Raw genomic sequence first — 17,982 nt, 5'->3', positions numbered from 1 at the left:
ACATCATTAGCTTTTTTAAGGAAACTTACATAATGCTTATGTAAAGTTTTTTAACAAGGAATATGAGAGGTATATGTAAGGAAATTTTTAAATTATATATTATGACTTTTTTAAAGTAGGCTTCATGCCCAGCATGGGACTTGAACTCACAGACTGAGATTGAGTCACGGCTCTGTCGACTGAGCCAGCCAATAACCCCCAAATTTTATTTTTTAATAAACATTATATATCATGGAACCCTTTTTAGAGCACTTAGTAAATGCTTTTGATTAATCACTAATAGAGTAAAATGAATAAAGAGCAATGGGAGGTAGTCATTTAGGATTTACGACTCTTCCAGTTACAAGCTACCACGTGCTTATTGTGAACGTTGGTAGACAAGACAGATGGTGCAAAGAAGAAAGTAAAAATTACCCTAGGGGCACCTGGGCGGCTCAGTGGGTTAAGCCTCTGCCTTCGGCTCAGGTCATGATCTTAGGGTCCTGGGATCGAGCCCCTCATCGGGATCTCTACTCAGCGGGGAGCCTGCTTCCCGCTCTCTGTCTGCCTGCCTCTCTGCCTACTTGTGATCCTTCTGTCTCTCTCAAATAAATAAATAAAATCTTTTTTAAACATTACCCTAAATCTCATTGTCTGTGATGTGTTTGAGTGACATTTTGGTGCACATTCTTTTAGGCATTCTCCTGTGCATAAATGGGAGATCACACTATTCAGGCACCATTGTAACCTTTTTTTTTTTTTTAAGATTTTTATTTATTTATTTACTTGAATGACAGACATCACAAGTAGGCAGAGAGGCAGGCAGAGAGAGAGGAGGAAGCAGGCTCCCTGCTGAGCAGAGAGCCCGATGAGGGGCTTGATCCCAGGGCCCTGAGACCATGACCTGAGCCGAAGGCAGAGGCTTAACCCACTGAGCCACCCAGGTGCCCCACCTTTGTAACCTTTTGTCACTCAGTAATACTGTATGAAAATCTTTATAGGTCAACATATTTTTAACAGTGTTTATTTTAAGATAGTCACTAAATGGTGTGCCACCAACCCATTGCAGGAGGAGTATCTTATTTACATTGCTTTCAGCTCTCTGTGAAAATCTGAAACCAAATTGCACTAGTATTCTTAGCCAGTAATAAGAGCAGTCCAGTTAGTTGGAGAAGAGTGGTAGAAGGGAGAGACCAACAGCTTTTGTGGGGAACTTTCAGCCACTCTTCAGGGAGGATGAAGTTAGTATGTCGTCATCTTACTCCTTTACTTTGGGCAGAGGGCAGAGCTTGTGTTGGGTGACTAAAATGGTGATGTCCTTTGTGGACATTATCCCATTAGCCCTATGGAGTCAAGAGCCCTCAACGAGGGGGACTTGTGGACTTGAGCCATCCAGTATGACAGCCGTGAGTCACGTGAGGTTAGTCTGATTTGAGATGTGCTCTAAGTATGAAATGTACATCACATATTTAAGACTAGTACAAAAAAGAATATAAATTAACTCATTTTTTCTACTAGTTACATATTGAAATTATATTTTGGCTATTTTGTGTTAAATAAAAAACATTATTAAAATAAGTTTTACCAGTTTCTCATTCGCTTTTTTTAAATGTGGCTATTGGAAACTTTTAAATGCCCTCTTGGGGCGTCTGGGTGGCTCAGTTGATTAAGCCTTGGGCTCAGGTCATGATCTTACGGTCCTGGGATGGAGCCCCAAGTTGGGCTCTGCATTCAGCAGGGTGTCTGCTTATTCCTCTGCCACTCCCCCTGTTGAGCAATGCACACATGTAAGCGCCTGCTCTTTCTCCCAAATAAATTAAATCTTTTAAAAAATAAATGCCCTCTGTATCCCACGTATTTCTATCAGACGATGCTATGTTAAACTTTAGACAAAGGCAAAGCTTCTGCTTATTGCAGACAAGATAAAGTGGATTCATCAAGGAATCTAAGCAATGACATTTATTTATTTTTCCCTCCAAAAATATACCTGATACCTTTTGCGTGTATTATAGAAACATACTTACAAGATTCTGTTCTCTTTTAAGGAAGATAATCACTACATAATGGGGTTTTTTTCTAACTGATTGCAGTACTGCAAATTATCCATGGTATTGTACTGTAATCTATGTGACCGGTGGCCTTTTTATGAATGCCCGTGTTTATCCAGTTCTTACCTTCGTAAGCAAACTTCAATGGCTTTTCATTCAGTGCTGATGGGGCCCTTGGAGTAAGTATCAGTGCCCCAGGCGGAGCCATCGCTTCTGTTCCCAACTGGACATTGAGAGGGACTCAGCTAATGAACGGGACATCCATGTCTTCTCCCAACGCATGTGGAGGCATCGCCCTGATACTTTCAGGTAGGGACACTGCTTAGCGCTCTACTTGGTCTGACTTACTGCTGTTTCTAAATTCCGGGAAACAGATGGTGAATTTTCAGTTTATAGCATAATGTGAAGTCAGGCAGTAGCCATGAAAAATAATTGAATAGATTTCTCTTACCTTATTGCAGACAGATATTTGTGTTTTCTGAAGTTCTCCTGGTAAGAAGATGTGTGGAATTGGTCATGTCCTGGCTCAAAGTAAAGTTTAAGATGGAGAATAATTATGTGATAATAAGGATTTGAATGTGTATTCATTCATTTAACAAATACGTTTATCTGCTGTTAATGACTCTCAAGCATTATTTTGGCTCGAAAGTACCTGCCCATGTGGAATTTATCATAGCTGTGGGAGACAGATTGTGAATAGAATTTAAGATTAGTTTATATCACATGTTAAAAGGCAGTGAATATGCTGTGGGGATGACTAAGGTGGGAAGGGAGGTGGGAGTTTCTGGGGTGTTGTGCCGGAGGCTCACGGTATTGATCAGGTGGCACCGGCGTTGACCAGAACTCAGTCACGGTCACCAGGCTGTTGCAGAGACTCCACCTTAGGAACATTCCTCTCGTGAGGTCCCAGGACTCTCTGCCTTCATTTCTGGTTCTCCTAAACCTCACCAGGTCTCAGGGTTGCTCCCTGCTCCCATCCTTGTACAGCTCAGTCTCTCTGCCTAGAGTTCTTTTGTGCCATTTTTTGGCCTTGCAAACTCCTGTGCATTCTGGTAAGATTAGACTCCTGTTCCTTCCCTGATAGAGCATCACCTTCTTTCGGATTCTCACCGACAAAATTGGCCACTTTCTTGATTGACCGTAAAGCACCATAGTTTCATGTTTATTTTGTTCATTTCTTACAGTATCATAAGTGTGCACGCATTTGATACACTCTGGAGTGGACAGGAATGCGGTATTCCTCATCTTTTATCTCTAACAACGGTGTTCAACACAGTTGACAAATTGGTGGCTTCCACATCTTTCCCACAGAATAGTCATTCCCATTCTGGCTACTCCCGGCATCACCCAGGAAGCTTTTAATCAGTATCCGTCCTGGGATTCAGTCTCAGAGATGCTGAATTAATTAAGTCGTGGTCGGGCCTTGGCATCTTTTTTGCTGGTTCTGGTTCCCCTGGTGTCTGTGGCAGAGCCAGGTTGATTAGTAGGCGGCGACCATATCATTTGACCAGCCACGTTTTTAAGATTTTAAGTAATCTCCACACCCAACGTGGGGCTCAAACTTACAACCCCAAGATCGAGAGTCACATGTTCTACCATCCAAGCCAGCCAGGTGCCCCCTTGACTAGCAGTGTTTTTAAGGAAAATGTCATTTGAATGCCTTCAGGTATCTGCTTCACACGTCTCCATCACCTTTGCAGAGCGCTCACTAATGCCCTTAGGTAATGGGCACGCAGCGATTTTTGTTTAATGAAATCCTTGTGCGATGCCAGCAGTTTGAGTCGGGCTGTTGTATAGTTCAGTTTTTCCAAAAACATTAAGAAATGAGGGTTGAAACAGGATGTTAAAGCCAGAGAATGTACATGTTATCTCAGCTGGTGCGGGGAAAAAGGTTTCAAGGAGCAAACTCTCCAATACTCCTTTCTTGTTTTTGCTTTTTAATTTCAGGTCTGAAAGCTAATAATGTTAACTACACGGTTCATTCAGTCAGAAGAGCTCTAGAAAACACTGCAGTAAAGGCTGACAATATAGAAGTGTTTGCCCAAGGACATGGTATTATTCAGGTAGTGTTGTTTTTATGAAAAATGGATTAATCATCAAGATTCAGTCTTAGCTATTACTTGATAATACTTCTTGTTACAATGGTGATTGAGTTTATCTAATTTTACATTATATGACCATAATAGTTTCTGAACTGGTAAGCAAAGAGGATATGAAATCCAATTTTGTAGTTAAAACAAATTTGTTTCAGTAAGAGAAAACTACAATAGACCTAAGACGTGTGGAGGGCAGAAATTCAAAGCGAAGATGTCGAGGGCAAAACCTGTGAATCTCATGGTGTATGGAGCAGTTCCTGACTTTGGTCACTTGGGACTAGCCGCGTGAATCTAGAGGGTAGAGGTAGGGGTGAGTGGTTGGGCTGGTGTTTTGTTTGAAAAGGTAGAATTGCCCTCTTACTTGGGGTTACCATGTTTAGAGGCAAATGTAGAAACTAGCTTTTCACCTGTACTTTTTTACAACTGAAATCAAACTAGTAATTTATAGCAATGTTTTCTTGACCCAACCATTGATATTTTATTGTTTGTGTACTTTTAATTAGGTTGATAAAGCCTATGACTACCTCGTGCAGAATACATCATTTGCTAATAAATTAGGTTTCACTGTTACTGTTGGAAATAACCGCGGCATCTACCTCCGAGACCCTGTTCAGGTGGCTGCACCTTCAGATCATGGTGTTGGCATTGAACCTGTATTTCCAGAAAATACTGGTGAGTAATAAGTGGACGTAAGCTGAAGTGCTCACATTTGTGGTTTGAGTGAATTCTGTGGTATAAGAGAAATGCCATTTGAGTTGATGTTCTATAGAGAAACATGAGTCGACAATATTATTTTAAAATCATACATAGTTTAAGGGGGATGGATGTGGTAGCAAAATAGGGATCCCAGTGTCGTCGCAGCTCAGCCTGGTAACCACTGAGGAAAACAGTACCTGGGCTGTCAGTGACCTAGGGTTTTACCGAATTTGGGGTAGTAAAACGTCCAGTTCCTTTTCTTTGCCACTCTCACTACTTGGGTGTAAGAGAGAGTTTTGGTTGGAGACTGGGAAGTAGAAGCAGCCAGGGAGAGCCACAGCTCAAGGGGGTGTAAGCAAAGTAGTCACCACTGCGTACTTGGCATCTTCCTTTCAGTCAGATGCTGTTATCTGCATGCAGTAATGACAGATACTCATGAAAACGCCTTATTTTAAGGCTGCAGCCATGTTGGATAAACGTGTGAATGGGTCACAAGTGCCCTAAGGTGTAGGGAAGGTTCTGTGACTGCTTTATTTAAGCTGTGTTTTGGAACCCCGGGCCCTAGTACATTTTACAGCTGATTGAACTCATCTGCTAGATTTTAGGAGAGGATTGAACTTTTTTAAAATGGAAGAAAAGGAAAAAAGTACTAATCTTTAATTTTTGGTCTTTTTCATGCTAGAAAATGCCGAAAAAATATCCCTTCAGCTTCATTTAGCTTTAACTTCAAATTCATCTTGGGTTCAGTGTCCCAGCCATTTGGAACTCATGAATCAATGTAGACACATCAACATACGTGTGGATCCCAGGGGCTTAAGAGAAGGATTACATTACACAGAGGTATCGGAGCATCTTCGTTGCTACTTTCTAAATACTCTTTAAAGTGTGTGAAAGTACCTTGTATGGCAGGCAGTCTGTTTCCCCGTCGGTCTGAATTGGTCAGGGGTAGTTATGCATGCATTTGTTTATGTGCTGTTAAACACGTGACCCAACGCCAGAAACTTGTGTCGAAGACCTTTACATTTTAATGTTAGATTAACTTACTCTGTGAATAGGTTTCACTTTTTTTTTTCTCTCGTAAAAGTGTGTGGGTACTGAAACTTACTCTTTTTTCAAGGTCTGTGGCTACGATATAGCATCCCCCAATGCAGGTCCTCTGTTCAGAGTTCCAATCACTGCCGTTATAGCAACCAAGTAAGTAACGAGTTGCCAACAGCTTACTGTCACGTGCAATTTTTTAGTGGCTATTTATGGAAATAGTGTGAACTTTTAAAGATGGCTAGAGCAGAATCAGGTAACTGGGCTTTCGTTCTGCTTCTTGCTTACAAAGTTCAAGGTGCCATGTGGTCTTTGTATTGCTTTTTGACTGTGAGAATCCCTGGAGGCATCTCCCATGCCCTGTGCCTGCGCCGAAACTCCACGGAGCCGACGGTGCCCCCAACCGCCTGGCCGTCTGCAGTATTGGACAGTAGTACTTCGTCCCTCTTCCATCCCCTACCCCCCTCCACCGTCATAACCCCTGTCTCTGGGATCGCTGTTTTCTCGGGTTCTTCCACTTCTCCTGTCGATTTCCAGACTCTCCCTTCCCATCTGGTCTTCCGCCCCGGGACCGAGAAACTCTGCTCTGTCGTACTGCTTCCTGTTTAAAGTATATCCTGCCCAGGATCGTGAGCTCTCAGATGGTGAACATCGGTCCCTGAGAGCCAGCATTTCCTGTCACCCGGCCGCCAGACTGCACCTTTGCACTCAGCGACTGGTGCTGGCACTCAGGCTTCCTCAGGCCGGCTCGCTCCCAGTCCTCCCCAATGAAGAAGGGAGTCCCTTCTTGCTCCTCATGGCGCTTCGTACATGCCAGTGGCACCGACTTGAGCCGGGACGTTGTCAGGTTTGGTTTACCCCACGTGTGGGGCCGCTCAAGGCTCAGGGCCCGTGTCCTACCATTTCCTCCGTGGAGCCCATTATACAGTATCTTCAGAACAAACTAGACTGTTCAGTAGGTGAAGGACGAGAGTGAGATGAGAATTCCGAGGACAATGGGGAGTTCTCAGTTAATGGTCAGTCCTGAGTGAGTGAGCTGGAAAATAATCATCGTGCAGCAGGTGTCAGCCCGTAAGAAACGTGGGGTGAAATTCAGGAGATAAAGAGTGACATACACACGTGGAGAAATTGTAGAATGCTTAAATTCTCAGGCAGATTTTTCCTGAAGTCCAGTAGGATATTAGACAAGATAATTTTTAAGATTCAGGAATCTGCTGAGATATCATCTCCTTCAGGAACCTTTCCACGAACCAAGTACCTTTTATGTCTTTTCCACGAACACTTCCTGTCCACCCAGAGCATATTACTTTAAATGTTTCTGGTGGTTTTCTGTCCTCGTGAAACTGGCCAGGGCAGAGGAGAATGTTGTATTTGTATTTGTGTTGTATTTGTTGTATTTGTATATGTTGTGTATGTATTTGTGCTGTATGTTGTATTTGTCGTGTGTTGTATTTGTAGCTCTTAACAGTGCCTCATGTAAACAACAGGCGCTCATTAAATGTTTGTCATACTGATTAGAATTTGTCCTTTGCATATTCTCTAGGTTTTCGTAGTAGAACATTACACATTTGACCTTTATGTGTCAATGGTTTCTTACAAAAGTGCTATGAAAATAGTTTTCTTTCCTGTGTCATTTATGGCACGGGGTGTTCTGGAGCTGTGCAAGGGGTTTAATGCCAGTCTCGGAGCTGGAAGACAGTATCAGTGACATGAAACATTACCTTTGATTGTAATATTTAGGACTCATGATAGTTCAGATTCCAACAGGGAAATCCTGTGAATGAGGGAGCTGTAAATTGTGTCTTTTAGACAAATTGTAACATAGACAAGTAAAAAGAAAATTCATCTACACTGGGCTAGCCAGAACTTATATCACTGCTGACGTGTTGCAAAAATGAGATAATGCTGTGCATGCTGTTTTGTAACCAACTTTTAAATCCCTGTGTTTGTTTCTGATCAACTGGTAAGATCTAGAGTACCAGTGGGCTTGTGATAATAAAGCCTTTTTGGGTGACAGCTTCTCATTTAGCCATTTTTTTTAATTTTCAGAGTAAGTGAATCATCACATTATGATCTAGCTTTGACAGATGTACATTTTAAACCTGGTCAAATTCGAAGGCATTTTATTGAGGTTCCTGAGGGTGCAACATGGGCTGGTAAGTAACATTTGAGTCTGTCCTGACCACTTTCTTTATCTGCCTTCTATCTCTGCTAAGATTATGACCACAGGAAGTTTATATGTCTCTAATCTGTGCTTTTGTCATAACAGTACTATATCTGACACCCTGTATGTGCTGTTAAGTTTGAAATATTATAAGATCTCATACTCCTTTGCTCTGGTTCATACATCAAATCATCCAAGCTATCTTAAGATGTTTTAATATTCAAGGTTTTAACTTAATTTAGAATAATACCTTATCTGTTAATGATCAGAGTCAGAGTTGTATTGTTGAACAACTCTGGGCTACCTAATGCATTTAGGGCCCCATGGAATTGTTGAACAGTGAGCTCTGATAAAATGTACACAAAGAATACTAAAGGAAAATCTATGATTAATTAATATTGAATCTGATATCTTTTCAACAGTAAATGCTGGTAATTATAATGCTCTAATTATGACTTGGTTGGTATTGAAAATAATTAGTTTTTTTAAAATAGGAATTTATAGAATAATCTAGAATGGAAGTAGCTCAGAGCTTTCAGCAGTCTTAGATTAGAAATGTACCGGGAGAGGGGGAGGAAATGGGAAGATTGGTTCAGAGGGTAGAGACTTTGACTTAGAAAGTGAGTAAGTTCGAGGACTCTAATGTCCAGCATGGTGACTGTAGTTAACTATTCTGTATTATGTGTTTGAAATTTGCTGAAAGTCAGATCTGAAATAGATTCACCACCAAAAAAGATTGGTGTAAGTATGCAAAGTGATGGATGTGTTAACTAGCCTTACTATAGTAATCATTTTACAATATCTATGTATATATCAAATCTTCACAGTATACACCTTAAGCTTATGGAACATTATTTGTCAGTTGTGTGTCAGTAAAATGGGGGATATAAAGCAAAAAAAAAAAAAATGTACTACAGATGTATCCTATTTCAAATAATTAGAAATACTGTCCTAACACTAGATTTTTTATTCTTAGCAATTGATTAGGTTCACAGAGCTCTGCGCCCACTTGACCTTGTGAACCAGAGACGTAAGCCTTGCTTTAAGTTCCCTGTATTAGAGTGGGTGTGCATTAGATAAGATGCTGATTCTGCTTCACTGGTTTTGCCTCCAGCTCGGTCTCAGAATAAAGCTGAGAATGTGTAGTTGATGGTCATACTTTCTAGAAGTAGACAGGAGGGAGAGACTAGGAAGTTTTCAATGAAATTAAATAAATAGACACAGAATTTAGGCATCCTCTTTTATTAGGAATTGGTTGGTTTCTAGCTAAAAGCAAATTTCCCCATAGCACAGAGGGGCAAAGGGTTTTAAAAATGACCTGATTAGGGTCACTGTGTCTGTCCATGGATACCTGCTGTTCTGTGGTGTTTGCAGCATAGCGGTTGTTAATTTTAATACTGATTTGTTTATCTTCCTACCCTTTCATTGTGATTAATGTTTTGTTGATTCTTTGTTTTTAAGGAAATATGCAGATTTCTTTTGAATATATCATTTTATTCTTGAGATGTTGCTTTCTAAAGAGTTGGTATGCAAACAGTCATGTGTCCGTTTACAACTTGGCTTCCTCCCCTCATTTTAGAAGTCACCGTGTGTTCGTGTTCCTCTGAGGTGTCAGCCAAGTTTGTTCTTCATGCAGTACAGCTCGTGAAGCAAAGAGCATATCGAAGTCATGAGTTCTATAAGTTCTGTTCCCTTCCAGAAAAAGGAACACTGACTGAAGCTTTTCCTGTCTTAGTAAGTTTTTAATTACTAATTTGAATTTTAATTACCAATTTGAAATCCCCAAAATGATTTCTTTCTTTTATTTTTGGTATGGGCTAAGACTGAGTATTGGAATTTGATTTTACAGTTTGTATATTCAGACTGTACTGGGGCTGGATTTTTTTTTTTTTTTAAAGATTTTATTTATTTATTTGAGAGAGAGAGCATGAGAGGGGAGAAGGTCAGAGGGAGAAGCAGACTCCGCATGGAGCTGGGAGCCCGATGTGGGACTCGATCCTGGGACTCCAGGATCATGACCAGAGCTGAAGGCAGTTGCTTAACCAACTGAGCCACCCAGGTGCCCTGGATATTTTTATTAATGCTGAATAAGCGAAGTAGGAAGGTGGGTAGTCTCAGTGGGATACTTGAGACCAAGTCGGAGGTAAATATTAATCATTTGAACTCTTCAATAAATGTAGTCAAAGGAAAGTGCTGGTCTGCTAGATTGTGATGGCTTACACTATGAAGCTTGATTGGAACTGTTTCCTCATCACACAGGAGATTATTTCCTTGTTTAAGATTGTTCTACTTACTAATGCCCAGCTGTCAAGACTGCTGGAGGCTGTTCTGCTGTCTAGGTAAAGCCGCCACTGCTTCCCACCAGAATGGCCTCTGTATGGCGGGTCCCCACCCTTTCCTGGGTTGTATTCTTCCTTCATGGGAGTGGAATGCACTGATGTTCTTTCTTTCTTTTTTTTTTTTTTTTAAAGATTTTATTTATTTATTTGACAGAGAGATCACAAGTAGGCAGAGAGGCAGGCGGGGGTGGGGGGGCGGGAAGCAGGCTCCCTGCGGAGCAGAGAGCCCGATGCGGGGTTCGATCCCAGGACCCTGAGATCATGACCTGAGCCAAAGGCAGAGGCTTTAACCAACTGAGCCTCCAGGCGCCCCTCATGTTCTTTCTTAAGCCTGCTGGTTCATGTGGTCACGCAGTGCTCGCATCTTTCCTGTGTCTTTTAGGTCTCTGATGACTGCTGCTCGTGCTCTTGTCTGTTAGTGTCCTCTGACCCGTCTTCAAACTTTATAATGTACTGATTACTACAAAACCTAATTTAAAACTCAGTACTAAAAACAGTTTTTGTTTTTAATGTTTGTAATAGGGAGAAAGATGTAAATGAGCATAGTTTCATTTTGCTTTGCTTGCCGGGCAGCTCTGAGCCCCAAGCTCAGCTATAGGTGTTGACTGTGCCTTACGGAACTGTAGTACACCTTTTCTTATCGTTGTTGTTCTTATCATTTTTCCTTTGGTCTGAAGTTTTTATTCCAGTTTGTTTTCACTGTTGTTTTGTTGTGCGCTCCCAAAAGCTGCCTCTGATCTTCTATGACAGGCACCGTAGGAGTCTGAGTAGATGGCTATGTATTTAAGCGCCTGTACTCTGTCTTTGCAACTGTAATTGTATAACTCCACGCACAGCTGTACAAATAGGAAAAGTCTGAAAGCTGGAATTGCTTTAGAACAGTTACTATTTACGTTCTGTAATTTGAAGGAAAATGAGAAAATGGATTTACACATTTGTAATTTTTATTGTTCTTTACAGGGTGGGAAAGCAATTGAGTTTTGCATTGCTCGTTGGTGGGCAAGTCTTAGTGATGTCAACATTGATTATACCATTTCTTTCCATGGAATAGTGTGTACTGCTCCTCAGTTAAACATTGTAAGTTCCACATTTCCATCATTTTTAATGTCCGTTATTGGTGTTACTGAAAAATAATCTCACTGGTTTTATTTAAACATTAATGGGCAGTGGTTCTGAAATAACAGTAATGTTTGCTCATGGACGCTTATAAACTTGGCATTAGAGAAGTTTATTTTAGGTCCAAACGTTTTAAAAATAAAATGTGGTATGTTATCAATAAAGTTTGAGAACCTAATTTGATAACTATCCTTTGTAGCATGCATCGGAAGGAATCAATCGTTTCGATGTTCAGTCCTCCTTGAAGTACGAAGATCTGGCTCCCTGCATCACTCTGAAGAGCTGGGTCCAGACGCTGCGGTACCATATTCACGTTTTAGGGCTGCAAGTGTTGAGCATCGGCATGGTGGGAGTGGGGACGTCTCTTACACTCTTACGCTCTTTAAATCATCTCAGTGCTGGAGATGAAAATGCAGTTTCTGACTCGCAGCCTAGGCATCCTGGCAGCTCTCTGGGACGCAGCCCCAGCAGTAGCTGCGAGCCTTAGGTGGCATGTACGTGAAGCTCTCAGTGTGGCATCTGCACGACCCCTCCTGTGACATGTCATTGCCATCTGCAGTTTGTGGACAGGAGGCTGCAAGTCAAAACCTGCCTGGCCTTAACACTGTTAGCGGTTGTTCCCCTAATGTTGGGATCCAGTTATGTTAAGAGCTGTTTGTTGACACTTGAAAATGTTTCCATAATATTGCAGAATTTAAACTAAAGATGACGTATTGCCATGGTTCAGTCAGTAAAGAATTCTGGAAGCTAATGATTAAAATATTATAAAATCTACCGAAAAGGACAGAGCTTAAAGATGCACGTTGTCACTTACTGTGCTATGTTATAGATTTCGTTGATTATGTTTATTTCTCTCAGTAAATGAACTCCTGAATCAAATTACTTATGCGTTTGTCTAATTACAGCCCACTGAGTGCAAAAACAAAACCTTTAGGCTCACGAGATATTTTGCCAAATAATCGTCAGCTTTATGAGATGGTCCTGACATACAACTTTCATCAGGTCGGTGTTTATGTAAGAAAGAATAACCTCAAAATGAACATCTGTATTTTGTTCATGAATCATAAAGTCAAAAACAGAAGGATAAGGAATTTAGTATAGGTGTGTGTGTGTGTATATGTATAAAATAGAACCAAGTAATGAACACTGGTTAATTTGGAATTAGTCTTTGGGAAATTATCATTTCTGATGGTCCGGGAACTATTCGGGTCTGAAGTCATTGACTCTAATTTAGTGGTGACCTGGCCTTTGGGCCTTTGGCCTTTGAGCCTTAGTTTTTGTACTGCCTATTCAGCGGTACCTGTCCAGTATTAACTGTCCGGTGGTCGATGTCTCATCAGTGCCAGATGCTGTCTGAGTACGTTAGTGGGTCTGGTTGTTTTTCTCTGAAGCAGGCATTAAAACAAAGAGAAGTCAGAATAACCCTTGAATTGAATGAGCAGTAAAGGTAGTTGAGGCTACTTGTAAATGTAGAATCCAAAAGTTTATGTAGGATCAGTAAGATTCCGGTGAAATTCATTGAAGCATAATATGAATTTGGTTTTAATGTTGAGATGATTGATTTCAGTGAATTGTCAAATTTCAATTTTAGGAAGTAATTAGGGTTCTGAAGAATATATATTTATTAATGCTTAAAAACAGCTAGGTTTGTATTTTTAAAATCTTGTGAAAGAAAAATACCTTTAATTAATGCCAAAGTTATTGGATGTTCTGCGTTTTTAAAATTGGTTACCAGAAGAAAATATTTTTAATACTTGTAAAAATCTCATCAATAACAGTATTACAAATCTACATTAGAAATCATATGTATCATATCAAGTATTTATTATTTTTTTATAGCCCAAGAGTGGGGAAGTAACTCCAAGCTGTCCGCTACTTTGTGAACTGTTATATGAATCAGAATTTGACAGCCAACTGTGGATTATATTTGACCAGAACAAAAGACAGATGGGTTCAGGAGATGCCTATCCACATCAGGTATAAAATTGGCAGTGATTTTTGGAATTAACTGAGGCTATTTCCTGAACTAATGAATCTCTGATTTCTTACTTATGATCATTTTTGTTTTTGCGGCGTTTAGCAGGGTTTTTTTTTGTTTTTAAGATTTTCATTTCTTTATTTGACAGAGGGAGAGATCACAAGTAGGCAGAGAGGCAGGCAGAGAGAGAGGGGGAAACAGGCTCCCTCTTGAGCAGAGAGCCCGATGCGGGACTCGGTCCCAGGACCCTGGGATCGTGACCTGAGCTGAAGGCAGAGGCTTTAACCCCCTGAGCCACCCAGGCACCCCGAGGTTTTGTTTGTTTGTTTGTTTGTTTGTTTTAATGCTATAGTTTTGTATTTGGTTCTTTGACAACTACTAGAAGCTCAGTTAGTTGTCTTGACAGCCTCTCAGCTATGTAAGTCAGCTACATCAAGTTTTGGAATAGAGGAGTGGATGGATGAAGCTTGTGAGCACTAGGCAGTATAGCTGCCTTTTTTTTTTTTTAAAGACTTATTTGAGAGGGTGAGCAGAGGGAGAGAGAAACTCACGCAAACTATGCACTGAGCGCAGAGCCCAACACAGGGCTCAGTCTCCTGACCCCAAGATCAGGTCCAAGCTGAAACCCAGAGTCAGACGCTCACCGACAGTGCCACCCAGACACCCGTGGTGTAGCTTTTAATTTTAATTATTTCTTCCTCCTCCCCACTACTTCCACCACATGAAGGCTGAGAGCGAATCATCTAAGATGATATTAGCATCTTGAAATGATCCAAGGTCTGAACTGGATGAAAAGCACTGTATGGCAGTGCCAAGTGTTTATTAGAACTTTCAAATTTATTTCTTCCTGAGACAGCTGTACGTACTCAACACAGTGCTTGGCACTGTTGTATGAAAGGGAGAAAAACTTTGTATCACGTAGGGTTTTTTTTTGTTTGTTTTTAAGATTTTATTTGTTTGAGAGAGAAAGTGAGTGAGTGAGAGAGAGATCACGAGCAGAGGGGGCAGAGGAAGAGGGAGAAGCAGGTTTGCCACTGAGCAGGGAGCCCGGTGCGGGGCTTGATCCCAGGACCTTGGGATCCTGATGTGAGCCGAAGGCAGATACTCAACTAACTGAGCCACACAGGTGCCCCTTAATCATGCAGTTTATAGACGTTTCATCCCTGATTAATACATTGTTACAAAGAAATGAGGTATTTCCTGGAACATGTATAATTTTATGCCAAATAGAGAAAATAATTTGTGCAGGTTTTTTTCAGCTAACTAGTCAGGGAATGATTCCTTCAAGCCAAGTCACATCTCAGTACAGACTGAGTTATTGCAGTGCCATTACCTTGTTGCTTTTAAAATCTCAGAGGAAACAGCGTGCCGTGCTCCGGAGCAGGTTAGCTAGGAGGAGCCGAGTAGGTTTGTACTCCTTCATCTCTGCTGGTTCCGTTTTTCCTGTCTGTGATAAAGAGGTGTGGTGCTTTGGTTGTGACATAAAGATGACCAGTTGTGTATACACACATGTATATATTTGTCTTGGGTGTTATATGGCACTTCAATTTTGCTAGTTTGGGTGGTGTTTTTTTTTTTTTCCAAAGATACTATTTATTTATTTGACAGAGAGAGACACAGAGATTGGGAACACAAGCAGGGAGAGTGGGAGCGGGAGGAGCAGGGACCCCAATGTGGACCTCGAGCCTAGGACCCTGGCATCATGACCTGAGCCGAAGGCAGGTGCTTAATGACTGAACCACCTGGGCACCCCTTTGGTGATGGTTTATACATGTTTCTGAAGACTCACGAACTAGAAGATCATTGCTTTTATCAGTCTTGAGCAGACACTGATTTAGCTGAGAGTATAGGCGTAGCCTAATGTGGGAAATTGAGGGCTCGGGAGCCATACCTGCGTTCAGCTCCTTTATCCTTGATTCTGCACGGGGCCTTGGACAGTTCGCGTGATGTTCCTGGGCCTGCTTCCTCACCTGCACGTTCAGGCCCTTGTGTGTAGGTGTGTGCGTGTGTGCGTGCGCATGTACACGCACACTGTTCCTCACATAGTGTAAGTGCTCTGTACGTGGTAACTGTTCCTGTTTATCCTCTTACTATAATTTCTATTGACTTGGCTATAATTTCTGTTGACTTTTCTTTTTCCAAATGTTCTTTGTCTCTTTTAGTATTCTTTGAAACTGGAGAAAGGAGATTATACAATTCGACTACAGATTCGTCATGAGCAGATCAGTGATTTGGAACGTCTTAAAGATCTTCCATTCATTGTTTCTCATAGGTTGTCTAATACCTTGAGCTTAGATATTCATGAAAATCATAGTCTTGCACTTCTAGGAAAGAAGAAATCAAGTAATTTGACATTACCACCCAAATATAACCAACCATTCTTTGTTACTTCCTTACCAGATGACAAGTAAGTGATGGTGTTGCTTACACTTAATGTATATCTACTGTAATCTTTTCATGCGAGCTCATTACATTGGGCTAAATTTATTTATGTTATTACTTAACCATTTTAGAGTAAGATTATTTTTCCCTTTGATTTTTGAAAACCGAGCTATGGAATTATTTCAGAATGCAATTGTTTTGATGTTTTGCCCCTTGATTATCTTTCTGAGACTTTCTCTTTAGTTCCTTTTATTTCTCTTTTGAACTTTCTTATTAGAATACCTAAAGGGGCGGGACCTGGATGCTACCTTGCAGGATCCTTAACATTATCGAAGACTGAACTTGGGAAGAAAGCTGTAAGTATCCTTTTTTTTTTAAACACCGAAATTACCTATTCCAAAATTTCCATTCCTTTAAAAGATGGGAATTAATCCCACACTTAAAGAATGCATAAAAGAGAAGCTTTTCCTGGGGAAAAAAATTGAGTAGTTTTTTCCCAAAGGTCAATTAATATTTGATTGTATTTTAAAATATTTAGCATTTTTTTTCCCCAGGCCTAAGTACTTGGACTCTGAACTGGTCCTACCTTGCATGGCTAATAATATACTTGAACTCCCTTTGAAACATGTAGGTCCAGATTAAACTTGGCTTAAGCGAATGGGATGTTTGAAATTAAAACATTTTATGGAATTTTAACCAACATAATATTGTGGATATAAAAATAAGTCAGGTCTTGGGTTACTTCAAGTAAGACATTTCTAATGAGCAGTATTTTTCTCACTTGCACAGACCTTTCTCTTAGCTGGAATTTTGCGTAATTGTGTAGATAATTAGGAGATACTTCTTTTGGCATTGCCTTTTTTATAGCTTTAAAATTATACCATTAAAAATATGTTTCTGGTTGTTACATATTAGAGATAAACATTACAACTGGATAGGTACTTATTTTAACTTTTCCATCTGTTTTCATTGCAAGTTTATTATGAGAATAGTGTTAATGTGGATCTGTCACGTTGTCATCATGCTAGCTCAATGCGGATAGAAGTTGTCATTCTTACGGTTTTACATTTCTCCTTAGCATCAGATCTTACATAGTGGTCTCCCACCTGATGCTGGAATCATAAATGCCCTTACCAAGATGAATAGATTTCTTGCATCTTAACAAGTATACTTCTTGCCACTATTGAACCAGAGGTCACTTACCGCTGTCTTAGAGGCGTAACTTAGGAATTCTGTGCTTTGAAAAAATTGTTTGCCCTGATTGTCATTTCAGTCAATACTGCAGTTGACCCATGAATAACACGGGTTTGAACTGCACATCAACTTATATGTGGGGTCTTTTTTCCAGTAGATACAGTAGCGTACTGTAAATATATTTTCTCTTCCATGTGATTTTCTCAATAACATTTTCTCTAGCTTACTGTTAATCTCAGAATATATATGAAATAATATGTTATTTGACTGTGTATGTATTGTTATGGCTTCCAGGCAACAGTAGGCTGTTTGTAGTTAAGTTTTGGGGGAGTCTGTACAAGGATTTTCAACTGGGTGGGACAGTAGTGTCCCCAGCCCCCATGTTGTCTAGGGGTCAACTGTACTTATTTATAGATACACTTTAGCGTCGTTTGAAGTTAATCAGTAGTCAACGACACTGGAATTCATAGACGCATGGATTTAAGAAGTCCTGGTCTTTTTTTGTAGGCTTCACTTCCTGGGCAGCAGGGCTGCTTCCAACTGTGGGCTCCCCGGATGGGGAGATGGGGAGATGGCGTTCTCACCCAGATAACTCTTCTCAGGTGTCTCCTTCTTGTGATGGTTATGACAGAAAAGCATTGTCACTCAAAGTGCACTTTTAGCAATTCTAGAGGTAGTTACTACTTCCTAGTGTTCTTACAGAGGCATAAACTATAAAAGAACGGGATTAACTGTAGTTGCTATTTACCAGGTGACTACTTACCAGGTAGATTTTCTTGAGAGAGAGCGAAACCTAAAGGCATAGAGTTTATTACCCTTGTCAGCACCTTGTTGGTTTAATCTTACCTCATATTGTGCATTTCTCACCGGGTTGGTAGTTGGGAAGGTGAGTGTTGTTTTACTTCTGCCTTTCATGGTCACCTTGAATGTGATGACGCCCAGGCATTGTGAT

At 40.6% G+C, this 17,982-nt stretch overlaps 1 protein-coding gene across 4 annotated transcripts in view; it reads left to right on the top strand.

Annotated features, from left to right (window-relative positions):
- The window catches only part of TPP2 (tripeptidyl peptidase 2), a 70,685-nt gene that overhangs the window by 34,237 nt on the left and 18,466 nt on the right, over window positions 1–17,982 (top strand). For all 4 annotated transcript variants that reach the window (XR_013966534.1, XR_013966535.1, XM_080798327.1 and 1 more), the window contains exons 11-23: window positions 2,188–2,336; window positions 3,975–4,090; window positions 4,627–4,795; window positions 5,502–5,659; window positions 5,937–6,013; window positions 7,907–8,013; window positions 9,601–9,755; window positions 11,321–11,437; window positions 11,676–11,776; window positions 12,382–12,478; window positions 13,316–13,453; window positions 15,617–15,861; window positions 16,114–16,192. Coding sequence is in view for 2 of the 4 variants with exons in the window: in XM_080798327.1 (XP_080654453.1) it covers window positions 2,188–2,336; window positions 3,975–4,090; window positions 4,627–4,795; window positions 5,502–5,659; window positions 5,937–6,013; window positions 7,907–8,013; window positions 9,601–9,755; window positions 11,321–11,437; window positions 11,676–11,776; window positions 12,382–12,478; window positions 13,316–13,453; window positions 15,617–15,861; window positions 16,114–16,192 (1,708 nt within the window). In the remaining 2 variants the exon portion in view is untranslated. The remainder of the gene's footprint in view (window positions 1–2,187; window positions 2,337–3,974; window positions 4,091–4,626; window positions 4,796–5,501; window positions 5,660–5,936; window positions 6,014–7,906; window positions 8,014–9,600; window positions 9,756–11,320; window positions 11,438–11,675; window positions 11,777–12,381; window positions 12,479–13,315; window positions 13,454–15,616; window positions 15,862–16,113; window positions 16,193–17,982) is intronic.

Source organism: Martes martes (assembly GCF_963455335.1).
Source record: "Martes martes genome assembly, chromosome: 3".
Classification (NCBI taxonomy): domain Eukaryota; kingdom Metazoa; phylum Chordata; class Mammalia; order Carnivora; family Mustelidae; genus Martes; species Martes martes.
This window is presented reverse-complemented; position numbering and strand designations above follow the sequence as displayed.